At 38.0% G+C, this 13,325-nt stretch overlaps 1 protein-coding gene across 2 annotated transcripts in view; it reads left to right on the forward strand.

Annotated features, from left to right (window-relative positions):
• Window positions 1–12,917, forward strand: part of SUSD6 (sushi domain containing 6) — a 56,937-nt gene extending 44,020 nt beyond the window's left edge. For both annotated transcript variants that reach the window (XM_032227941.1, XM_032227950.1), the window contains exons 5-6: window positions 3,676–4,103; window positions 5,886–12,917. In XM_032227941.1, the coding sequence (XP_032083832.1) occupies window positions 3,676–4,103; window positions 5,886–5,911 (454 nt within the window). In that variant the 3' untranslated portion in view covers window positions 5,912–12,917. The remainder of the gene's footprint in view (window positions 1–3,675; window positions 4,104–5,885) is intronic.
• Window positions 12,918–13,325: the final 408 nt, after the last annotated feature.

A 13,325-nucleotide genomic window follows, 5' to 3' on the forward strand; every position in this document is an offset into this window, starting at 1 on the left:
TCACTGCTAATAGGTACTTCTATAGTCCAGACTACTTGTGTATTATTCTCTGAGATAAAGAGAAAAAAAAACAGTTTCCTGCAATCTTACTTGTCTAATTTTTAAAAAACAATTGGCCAATATATCAAGTATAGTTGTTTGCCCTCCGTTCTTATACCTGAAGCTGGAAAAACCTGATTCAGGATAGAAATGTCTCTTAATGAAGAAGATAATGCAACTTCAAGGTTGCATGCCCATCATATCCTACAACATTATTCAATGAATAAAATGATTAAAACTTTGTAGTGTTTTCTTTGAGTGGATTATGATAAAAGCACTACTTTGTACCTTTATGAAGAATTCCCATGGAGAGTTTGCCCCATCTGTTTTTCCTTGTATGCTTTGCTTTCTTAAGATAGTAATCAGAGGAATAATATTTATGTTTAGTCCAAGTAGTTCTTTCTCTCTTCCAATCTCTTATATAAAAAGCTATGAAATTTAGACAAGATCTTGTGATCCAGTGGAATTGTTTATTCATACCTGCTTTAAGTTCTCATTTGCAATATTAATGATAGTGCTGGCCTCTTTTTTAATTTTCAAGAAATTTTTCAAACATCAGGATCTTTTCCAACAACTCTTACTTACATGTTATATGGCAAAAATAATTATTTAGTCCTTCGGGTGTGCTGACTGATTCTGCTTCTATACTGTTGAATAATTTATTTTTCTTGCTGTCCAATGTTAGAGGACCCTGTACCTGCAGGAAAAAATGCTAGGGTGATGGTGATGCTGCTGTCCAATGTCCTCTATTTTTCTATCGCCACAGTTCAGTAACATTGTTTTTTTCTTCAGCCTTTTTGATCCTCCAACTTCTACAGTCATATGGTTTAACAGTAGGCAATTTTGTTGGCAGTATGATGTCTCTCCACTTTAAAAGTTTGTCTAGATTTGTCATAGCCTTCTAGTAGCTGGTGCGCTTTTAATTATGATTATAGTAACCAATCCTTTGGATTTTTGATCCAGGAAGATAGTATGTGTTGCTGCTGCTTCACCTGTTTGCATTAGGTGATCTTGCAAACTGGACATATTTTTTGTATTTTGAATCAGACTGGCTTTTCCATTCTGTTTTTAAAACTTTAGCAAGGAATTCCTTAAGCCTTCCTGACTGCTATCCACCAGGTTGTATCACTTCAATCTATTTGAGGTTATCAATATTTCTTACAGCAAATTTAATTCTAATTTATGTTTTCCAATCCAGCACTTTTCATTTTATGTTCTTCATATTAATTACCTAGATAGGCTGATGGTGTACAATCGTAGTACACTCCTCTCCCAATTTTGAACCCAATGTGTTATTTCATATTTCATTTTAACTAGATGCTTCCTAGATGTCATAAAAATTCTCAAAATATTCAGATAGAGTAGTCAAACCCTTGTGTTTAATAGCTATCTGCAGTTCATTGTGGCTGACACAGAGATATTAGAATAATAAATAAAACAAAAATCAGTGGCTTTTAGGGGACCTTCTTGCCTTTTCAGTTATTCATGTAATCTGTGTAATACATGCAATTGTTTGGTAGCTTGAACATCTGGAATACTTGGCACTGTCGGGTTTTTTTGGGAGGGGGTTGTTGTTTTAAATACAGATTCCTATTTATGATTCTCTGGCCACTGCTGTGTTTTCCACATGAACTGTCAGCAGTATTTTAGAATATCATCCTTGCAAAATAAGAAACAGTTCCACAGGTATTTCACAAATTCCTGCAGCTCTGTTCATAGCAGTATTTTCTAGGGCCCATTTAACTTTACTTTCAGAAAATGTCTGACACTACACATTTTATACTGTGTTATAAATCAAATGGCCGTGTTTGAAGTAGACTTCTATAAATTGTATTCACTTTTCAGATCTTGCTCAGTTTTGTGAAATGTGTTTGGTTGTAGGAAATTCAGATCTATGTCTGGAGATTTTACAGTTCATTTTTTCAGTACGCTTTGGCAAGAAATACAGGCTGCAGATAGTGGTAACGTTGCCAGTCAGTCTAGTGGTTGTTAGGTAGTTGCTTGGTGAAAAAGCTTGGATGCAAGATAAAATTCTAAGTATTTCTAATTATGAAGTAGAATTAGATGTGTGACCCACAGTTTACATGGCAGACAGTATCTGTCAAGTTAGTCCATAGTTCTGACTCCAGCAGAGATGGCTAATCTACAGAATTCTAACGAATCTAACATTAGAAAAGAATATACGCTTCCTTAATAGACTGTGGGCCCACGATAGCATGAGAAATTGATTATCAATAAAGCCATTCTGCTTTTCTTTATTTAATTCTAAAGTAATTTGCAATTGAAATGTAATAACCAAATCACATCTAATCTCTCTTTTCATCTGCATCCGGTATTTTAGCCATAGTGCAATTATTATTATCTGAGCTCTGAGATAGAAGTCTTATAATTCTATCCCAGCTCATTTATGAATTTACTAGGTGGTGATAGATACATTTTTACAGAGTCTCTTATTTCCTCTTTTATTTCTATCTTACATTGTTGGGTTAAGTCTTACTGGGAAAATAAGAAGGGCTTTTAAATCTGAAATACCCAAAAAGGTTTTTGGTTCCTAGATTGGCCTGGCATTGTTGTGACGCTGTAGTTGGTTTGACAAGATGGCAGACATTTTCCCTCCAAAACTTAGAGCTGGAATGGGAGAAATCTCGTTACGACCATAATGATTCCTTCCTATTTCTGCAGGTTTAAACTGGAAACAAGGTTGAGTCCCCTCATGCTCACCAACTAGTACGGTAGTGGCATATTGGTCATAGAAAGTACTTTAAAGCCTAATAGTGTCTGTGAGGGAAACATTGTAATGAAACAGTGGGAATATAAAGTTCTGAAGTAACATGTTCAACAAATTTAACATAATGTTAAATGCATAAAGGGCACCTGAAAGCCTATAACAGGGGTATATTAATTGGAATGAAGACCCTAGTCCCTCAGTATTAAACAAGAAGGGTTTATTTCAGCATAATTTTTGTTCAAGAATTTTTATGTCCAGATCTAAGTTAGCAACAATTTCATAAGCACATCGATTTTAGGAAGGAAAGTTTGTGTTGCTCATTAAAGAATTGGCCTACCTCATTGAAAATAATCCCAAAATGAACCATATCTGTACTTTAGGCTTGTTAAAACCTTCTCCCATTTAATGTCCTATAAATAGATACATTGGGGTGTGTGTGTGTGTATATATGTGCCTTTGAGTCAACGTTGACCCTGGTGACTACCTGGATAAGTGCTTGCAGTTTTCTTGGCAAGATTTCAGGAGTGGTTTGCCATTATCTCTTCCTAGGGCTAAGAGAGTGTGTTTGGCACAAGGTCTCCCAGATTGTGCCTTCACATGGGACTAGAAACTCATGATCTCCCAGTTTCTAGCTTGGTATCTTAACCACTACACCAAATTGGCTCTCACCTTACAGTTCACTAAATATCTGATGGCTATGCTAGTTTGAAATGGTTTGAGAATTCTAAAAAAATTGCGGTCCTAAGACATTTGGGGGAAACCAGAGAACAGACATGGTTTATTACTAATACCTTTACCTCTGAAACAACAGTGAAGCAAATAGGATTACTAATCTTGTATATGATATTGTTCCATAAAATGCTGCTTATGTCATTGTGCCTAAATATTTCTTTGAATTCCAAACACAGGCGTGATCAAGGTGTTTCTGGGGACCAGGTTTCTATTATGGTGGATGGAGTTCAGGTAGCTTTGCCATCTTATGAAGAAGCTGTCTATGGCAGTGCTGGAAACTGCATACCATCCTCAGATACACGGATACAGATCGTCCTTTCAGAAGGAGCTGGACAGAGCGAGGAAAGGGAAATGCAACAGCCACCCCCAGACCAAGTGGGTCCCAGTGGTTTTATTAGGGAGGATGAAACCCCTGGACGCTCTGGATTGTGTGAAGCTGGCAGCTCTCACCACTCAGAAACTGTTCTAGTGCATCAGGCGACCACATCTTCCTGGGTGGCTGGCACATCTAGTAGTAAATCTGGGCACAAAGAGACTTCAGACTCAGAAAACAGCGATGTACAAAGCCTTTTATCACTTGCTTCCTCAGAGGAATACATGGATGGTAAGTAATGTGAAATAAATCTTGAATCTGAATTTATATAACTGGAATAAAAATGTATGTAAATCCTACAATCTCCATTTATTCCTTCAATCAAGAAATTACAAAAAGTAGCATAGTCTTCAGAGAAAAACTGTTTCAGAACCTTTTTATTATCCATCACCTGACTATCTTTCTGATTTATATAGCCGTCCATCTCAATATATGACTCTGGGTGACTCACAAAAAATTAAAAAGAGTATAAAAACATGAAAACAACACAGCTAGTTAAGAACAATGTATAATCATGTATAAAATCTACAATAAAAGTCATAGCTAGAAGCAGTCACATCTGACTATAACTGTCAATGCAGCCATGGGATAGGCTCTACCACACTCCCAGGTTCTCATGCACATTGCAGAACCATGTTTTCAGGACCTTGTGAAAAGCCAGCAGAAGCCACACACGTTGTGTTTGGAGTAGTGCAATTCCAACCAGGACAAGAAGTGGAAAGTTCCCAAAGCCAGGTGTCCCTAAGACCACTCAATTTTGCTTGGGTTGAGCTGAAGCCTGTTATTCCCCATCCAAATCCCAGAGTTTCCAGATACTGAGATTGGACCTCCACAACATCACTTAAGGTAGAAATGTAAGCTTGGTGTTGTCAGCATACTGATGGCTTCTACCCCATATCATTGGGTAATCTCATCCATTGGCTTCACGTAGATGTTAAACAGCAGTGAAGAAAGTATCATAACCCTGTAGCATCCCACACAGAGATCTCCTTCCTAATATATTCTCCCTAACAACTCCATAGGGTTGCCCATTAATAGATTTAATTGCAATTTTCTGTGCATTTCACAAAAGAACACAAGCCAAACAAAAAAATTGTATTCAGGATTTACTAATGCAGGATTCTAAGATTCATAATTTATTTCATCTACAGTCTTTATTTATTCTGGTATAGAAGTTTAGAAATCCAAAACACAACTTTCATGCATTTTGAACTCAAGAATACTTTAATACCTATTGAAAATACCTATTAGGCCTTCCTCCATTACTTTTCTGCAGCACTTTTACATTAATGGGCGTCTCCTGACCACAGAGTTATTTATGCTTGGAACTGGACAGTTCCACTTCAGGCTGGCCACAAAAACCTAACCCTAGTGCATTTTCTTTTTAAAACGAGGAGGTAAACAGGGTGTTGTTGTTTTTAATCAGCCAGCTAATATGTAAGAGAGTGGCAAAACCACCCAATAGAATGACTGGAGATGTGTGGATGGTAGTGACATGGAACTCCAGGACGGAGGCTATGAGAAGGCATCCCAGGAGGTGACAGAAGGGGGAAGTTCTTCCAGTGAAAATCTGCCTATTCTACCGCACCAGATGACATAGTGCACAATTATTTTACAGTATTTTCTCTAGACCAGAAGTTCAACTGACACAGGGCAAATCAGTCTCTGACTGGTACAGTTCTCACTATTGGAAGGAACCTTACTTAGTCTGATCCGAAGATTAGGAAGAATGAATAAGCTTTGTTCTCTTGTCTGAGTCAATCCAAAGAAGCTCTTATTATTAGACTCTAGGGCTTTTCTAAGGGAAAGGCCTTGCCAAAACACAGCCAGTGAAAGTTTTAAGGAATGCCAAGCTTTTATAGAAACTTGGCTGGTTAAACAAGAACTTTTGTAACTCCAGTGGACTTCATAGACCTCAGACTCTATCAGGGCTATGCTGGATTGCCTTGAAACCTGGAACCGAATAGAAAGATGATCTAATATCCTTTTCTCTCTCTCTCTCCCTCCCTCCAGATATTCCATTGTTGAAAGAAGCATGAGGGTTGCAACAGTCATCAAGTCTACACTCTCTAGTTTCCTTTTTGGAATGATGAGCGCTTCGTGCTGGCTTTCCCTTCCCTGAAGTGCTGCACCCTGAATATTTCCAGAAAATATCCCTTAGTTGAAGATCCAAAGGATACCATCAAGACACCACCTTCAGTACATCAGTGGGGTGCACCGGTGCCAGCGATCTTCTCCATCTCATTCTATAAGCATTAAAGGAGGGCTCTAGAGACTCAAGTTCCTCCAGCCTCTCCTCTTTCCCAGACAGATGACTTTGAGTACAGTCTCTGGAGAGTTGCCATTTACTTGTGCCTTGCTCCTTCTCACACTGGCTCGCTGCAATTTCTCATAGGCCTTGCTAGTTTCTGGATGTCTCAGAAAGCAGGGTCAAACCACAGCTTGTTTTGTTTTGGTGCAGATGGTTTTGTTCTATTTATTAACTACATTACGAAGGCAAGAAGAATGCCTTGAGATGGCCTGAGTGGGAGGGAGCTTATAAAAGTCACACATACTGGTTGTAGACCTCAGGTGTTGAAAATTGTATAATCCATAATGTAACTGCACATCCACACATGAATACGCAGTGCTGGCTGTGTTAAAGGGAATTGCTACTGGCCACTTTAGAAAAATAGCTTAGGCTGCTACTTGTGCTTTGTTTTCCTCAAGGGTGAAGTGACTGTACCTCTCATATATTTGCATTCATTCTTTTCTTTTTTCATTCCACCACATCCACTAGGACATTCTTTATCTCTTTGAACATGCTGTCTGGCATACATTGAGGGCTGCAGAAAACTTTGAGAAATTCCCTTGTATGTAGCCAGATTTAAGAGCACTTGCATGGCTAAGCCCATGGCCTCATACTATCAGCAATACTGTGGCCGTATTACAGCTGATCCAAAGCCTTCCATCTTTGAGTATATGATTGGTTTAGTCTCTTTCAAATATCAGTAGAACATCAGTTTGTTGCGTTTGAGTAGCATTATCACCTGTCACATGCGTTTCTGTATCAACTCACTAGAGTGGTTTTGGCATTTCTACTTTATTTTGTTGCTGTGGTTGATTTCTGTCCTTGTGGAGGTATTGCCAGGGCCTGCATTTTCTTCAGCTAGCAACTGTTAATTTAAAGTATTGATCATGGTTAGCAAGTATTTAGCTTTTGAAATTGGTATGTCCAATTGCCTTGAATGAATTAGTGATAGCCTGCCTTAAAAAAGAGCCATGCTGCTGTTTGTTCAGATGCAAGATCCTCCCTTCCTCGACATGCTTTATTTTGGTGTGTGTGTGTTGCCTTCTGCATGCTACTTCCACTTGGAAACTTCTTACTATGCAGGGAACATGCTTGTTTACCTCACGTCCTCTCGCACAAGTCTGCTTTTGCTCTTGTTTTTCTAGCTATCTGTGAACGTTTCTTGATGACATTATGGAAGTACTGATTCAATAGCTTTTCTTCAAGTGAACCTCCCAAATCAAGACTTTTTGTGTGATTTCCCAAAGATTTGTACAACAGACGTAAGCAGCTTAAGTACCAGTTCTCCACCTTGTCCCAGCCCTGGGGACATGCCAGCTGCAGGCATAAAAAACTTGGAATGGGAAATAGCTTTTGCCTCTTTGGATGGCCGCCCATAATCCCTGATTTAAGGTGGCCTGCACAAGCTCAGAATTATGAATATTCCTGCGAATATTCCTGACAGAAATTTAACATTGAAAGCAAATACTTAGAAAACCACAGCTTGCATTTTATCAAATAATAAAAGTAAAATATCTGACCTTTGTGAATATATTCCTGCAAATTTGTAGGGTAATGTATATGACAATCTTAAGGTGTATAGTAGAATTTGCTGTGGCAATGTGACAAAACTTTAGAACTCTGCGTTTTTTTTTATTCTTCAGGATGTGCAGAAGTACTGAGTAAACCAATAATTTGCTTGCTTTTAATAATGTGACAGAGGCAAACAATTCTGGATTTTCCTGGGGCTTGATACTGGTATCAATATATATTGCATTGCCTTTGATTCTGCTCTCTTGTAAGTGAATGGATACATATCAAATATATATACATACATCTCATTAAGTAGAAGATGTTCCAGTAACAGTTAGAAAGCAAATGTGAAGGAAGAGCCAGCCATAACTAATATTATACAGATGTTAATAAGACTGTGCAAATCATTTGAAAGAGCTGCATCCAGTTACAAGTCTATGTACAAAACACCTCTTCCTCAATCAAACAAAAATCTTTTTCCAAGTTTGTGCTGCCGTTTCCAGCTATCTCTACCTGTTTTTCCCCAATGGCTACTTTAGTGAAAAGAGGAGCTTTGATTGAGATCCCACAAAGTTAGAAGCACTTCTTTTGAAGGAGTTTTACTATCCTAATGGCTAGGGGCATATAATTTCTTAAACCAAATAACCACAATATTGTTTATCATGCTGTATAGTCTAGCTATTGTGGTTTATAAATGTTGGTGAATGATTTATCATGGTCTGTGAACACAGCCAATTAACTTATTCGGTAACATTAAGTAACTCTGGCTTAGTTCAGTGGTAAATATTTTGGTTGAGATGGAGATGTTTCAAAGTATATAGAGTGACATTTATCTAATACCAATTTCTTTCTGGACTCATATGACTGGATTAGCCTTGAATATGAATCTTCTTTCTCACTCAGCTGTGCAGTTTTTAAACCATTGCATTTTATATAAGAACTCTGAAATAATGTATTTTCATTCCATCAAACAAAATTTACAATCCTGTGTTTCCATTCAAAAGAATGGTTTTGGTGGAGCAGATCATATTGTTAGCTTGGATGCTAATGGGAATTATGCAAGGAAGGCATGAAAGCACTAGCATCCTCCCTTTTTAATATGTAGCCAGCATGTTCTGTGTACTGCATCTGTATTCTCTGGAAACCTTTAGTATAGATAATCTTTATAAAGATTTGGGTCTTAATATTTTACCTGAATAATTTATAGCTGGATTTTGTGGTTTTTTCAGGGCAAGAAATAGCTTTCCTTTGTAGAAAACTGAATTTTGAAGATAAATAAAAATGCCATCTTCAAAATTGTAAGTTTCTTTTCCCTTTAAAATCTAATATTCTCAGGTTCTTGATCTGATTGGCAAATTCATATAAAGCAAAGATACCAATAGTTGTTAAGTATATGCTGAGGGTATCTGCTTAAGATGTAAATGAATAGAATATTTTTTTAATTGACATGAAAGTTCTTGACGCATCAAAGACCATTAAGTAGTTGGAAGGGCTGCTACTCCAATACTGTGTAGTTCTTAGGTGCCTAATTGTTCATTTAACTTTTTGCAGCCTTTTATAGGGAGAACTAGATGCTGCAAGAGCACACTTTGTGCCTTGCAGGAATAAAATGTGGTTCTGGTTTTTAAAATGTAAGCCTTTTCTGAAACTTAAGTCTCCTGGTTAATCTTGTTCTTCTGATGAATGAATGCTTGCCATTCCATCCCCCCATTTTATTACAAATCCTGGTTGGTAGATGAACCCATGAAACTGCCTTAAAGTGACTTAGATTGGTCTGTCTAGTTCATTGGTGTTTGGTTTTTTGTTATTACGGAGGGTTTTTTTTTTCATTCCAGTAGATATCATTGGAATGAGTTGGTGAACATATGGATCTTATGTCAACTGTAGAAATTAACCATAGGACCTTTTTTCTCTTCCACTGAGAAAAGTTATTTCCTTATTCTTCCACCCAATACATCCTAAAAACAATACATTTAACTTAAAACGCAGTGCTGCTTTTCTGTGGTAAATACGTATCAAGTGGATTGATGCACACTATAGAAAGCTGCCATTTAACGAGGATGTGAGGCCTAAGCACTCCATTTTTCTCATATATTAATGATCAGTATAATATCAGTATCTTAAAACAGCTGCCATTCTTACTACCATTGCAAGACTAGATCTGTAGAGGACACATCTTTCCCAGCATTTCCTCCTTTGAAGGAAAAGCTGAAGCTTGAGAATCCATACCTGTTAAAATAAACAGGACTATCAAGTTCCTTTTTTATTTTCTTGCCCTGGTTTTTGAAGTTTCGTATAAAATAAGAAGTTGGGGAAGAAGTTTGATTGAGAATGAATTGGCTTTTGTGTTTTAATATTTTAAAAACTGCACAATAATACAAAAAATATACAGGTAATCCTCAAGTTACAAATGTAATAAAGCCTGCCAATTACATTCATAATCTGAGGATTCTTTAATTGTATCATGTTAAATGAATGATCCCCCTCTGCTTTCCCCAATGTATTTGTTAATCAAATGCACAGGTTGTTAAGTGCACATGAGGTATCTCAGGTTGAGGAAGACCCATGGGGGTGGGGGATAGTGCTGGAACAGGCCATCCAAGGCATCCCCATACCCACTGAGATATCTCATACTTCGCTTGCAATCCCTTGGGGTCCCCATAGTTCCTTGGCCCTTTTCCGCACCAACCCTGTATCACCAATCGCTCACTTGCCTTTCGAAAATATTCAGAGTTCCAGAACAGGCTGACCCACATGACAGAAAAGTGGCCATCTTTTTCTCAGATGCTTCTTTTCCTTAGATCTTGCATTCTTAACACATGTTTTTGCGTTTAGAATGAAATCGTCTCTAAGAACGTGAGATCTAAGGAAAACAGGTTCATCAGTGTCTGAGTAAAAGATGGCCACTTTTCTGCCACGAGGCCACCATCATTTGGTCCCATCCTGGGCAGTGCCACGGGTGCTGCTGGGTGGCATGAGTGGCTTCGGGGATTGGGGTGCGAAAGCAGCAGCAGCCAATCAACATGGGGCATTTTTTACACTGTTTTGACTAGAGGAAAAGGCAGGAACCGCTTGGGGGGATTATGGTGGAAATTCAGCAGATGTCGTCAATCAACACAGGGCATTTTTTGCAGTGTTTTGGCTGGAGGAAGAGGCAGGACCACTTTGCAGTTGGGCAGCTGGCTGGGGCAGCAGCGGGAAATCCGAGCTGAAGCCGGGGACACCCGAGCCCCTCTCAGTGAGCCAGTCATTGTAGCTGGTGGGTGCCATGCCTGAGAGTCCCATGCTTGCTCAGGTCCTGCAGTGCTTTGGGTGCCAAAGCCTGAGGCATACTCTCTGACAGCGGCGAATGGGCATACCAAGCTCTCCATCTCTCTGTCTCCACGGTGGCAATTGGTGAGGTCCACATGGGTTGGGGAGGAGCAGTGGGCTAGCAAAGCAGGCCTAGTGTCTGTGGAGATCCAGTGAGGCAGGATGAGTGGGGAGGAAAAAACCTGAAGAACATTGGATGCTTAAGGGCAGGCTGCATTCTTCTGAGTCCTCTTCCCAGAAAACTTTTTTTTTTAAATACTGGACCACTTTTTAATGATTCAGATTTAGTTATTTTAAGTAAATAAATTATAATAATCACTTCCTGCTATTTGTGACAGATGTGAGGGGTCTGTAAGTCCATTTTCTGATTAAAATGTCACATCAGTGTCAGCAGCCCTCAGACACTGGATAGATGGGCAGCTAGGACTGCAGCTTGAAAAATCTTGCACAATCTATTAGTAGTTTCCACTTCCTTGCTACAAAATGCCTTTTTAAAAAAAAAGTCTCCAGGAATCTCAGTACTATTTCAGTTTTCTTCTTTTTCTGCTACCTGTAATGTTTACTCATTTCAAGTATATTAACACAAGAATAACCATGATACTAATTAAAACATTTACAAGGTGTGTGTGTATGGAAAGCAGTTCCAGAACCAAAGATGTTTTTGTTAATTGTGCTAGGTTGAGTAATAGTGCATACACAACTGTGATATGTAATCCTTATATCCTCATTATTGTGAGGTGAGTGTGTCGATAGAGTGCAAAAAAAAATAGTACTACTGTGTCCTCGCATTGTTTTCAAATATAATGTATCCATACAGTTTTTAGACATTGCTTAGAAACATAGAAACAGGCCATGTGTCACATCTAACTCATACTTTACATGACAGATCATAACTGGATTTGCAATAATTATTGCATTGTATGCCAGTAAACACACAGACATAAACTTATCATCTGTGGTCAACCTCAGGTCCCAGGGCTTGTGTTCTGCAAATCCCCGAGAAGTACATGGCATTTTCTTAACATTTTAATCTTAACTACTGCATACAGTAGATGCAATTGCAATGCTGTGAATCAGGTTTCAGTTTCCATTATTACTCATGTATATCACACACACTCCCAAAAAGAGCAACGTGCTTTTAAGGGGCAAGTTGGAAATCACTAATTTGGCACATCACACCGCATTTGGTGGTATTTTATGGATTTCAAACTCATCTCTGCTTTGTTTCCTAGATGCTTTATAATTGTTTTTTGAACTTAATCCCTTCTTTCGTGTTATTAGGATTCCAGAGGAAATACCATTGGATAATGGAAAAACCTCTGTGCTAATGTAAATTATTTTTCCAGCTGGTGAGCTAAGGAGCATGGCAGTCAATTTCTGCTAGAAATTTGACTGTTACGCTTAATTTTTCATGAAAGCTCAGACCAAACATCCTGTTAGAACAAACATTCAGGCAGACATTTACACCATAATGCAGATGACAGGCTGCAGGTAGCTGGAGATACAAAAGAGGAAAACCTGGTTGCCTTCAGTGCTTTTATTTGTAATCTGAACTGCATCACTAAGGAATTTATTGGAATTTATTGGAATTTATTTACAGAATGGTACTCGTATATATATATCTATATCTATATATATATATGGGATTTTAAAGATTCTATAATGCTGTGCAGGATGGATCTATATATACGTGTGTGTATGGGTATGTGTGTGGGTATGTAGATAGATGATAGATAGATAGATAGATAGATAGATAGATAGATAGATAGATAGATAGATATAGATATAGATATAGATATAGATATATATAGATCCATCCCATACATTGCAGTGGGTGTGATGATAGTATTTTAATATTTGTACAAAATTTAATTTAATTTCAATTCTATGTATATAACTGCATTTCTAAATTAAAATACCTTTTGAAGTCAGTTGGCCATGGTGTGGCTTTTTTTTCCTATTCATATACAAGCAGTCTTTTGAATAAATATTTCGAAGTGATTTCTTGAAAGAGCACCTGGATAATGAACTTTTTTCTGAGACAGAAAACCTATTGCTCCAATAGACACGTCACATTTCATTTAAGGCAATCATTTAGGCTCAGTTCAGCAACTTTTTTTTTATTGATTTGATTTAGAGGCTGCCCTATTCCAGAATGATTTGGTATAGCTTACAATGGAAGGAGGAGAAAAGCCCACATATGCCTCCAGACAAACCATGTATCAATAATTTTAACGCCTTTTGTGAACTCAGCAATTTTATGTCGCCAAAACGTACAAACTCTAAAACATTTTTGCTGCGTTCAGCCTTCCTTCGTTACCATACTTCTCTTAATTCAG

Source organism: Thamnophis elegans, chromosome 1 (genome assembly GCF_009769535.1).
Source record: "Thamnophis elegans isolate rThaEle1 chromosome 1, rThaEle1.pri, whole genome shotgun sequence".
In the NCBI taxonomy this organism is placed as follows: domain Eukaryota; kingdom Metazoa; phylum Chordata; class Lepidosauria; order Squamata; family Colubridae; genus Thamnophis; species Thamnophis elegans.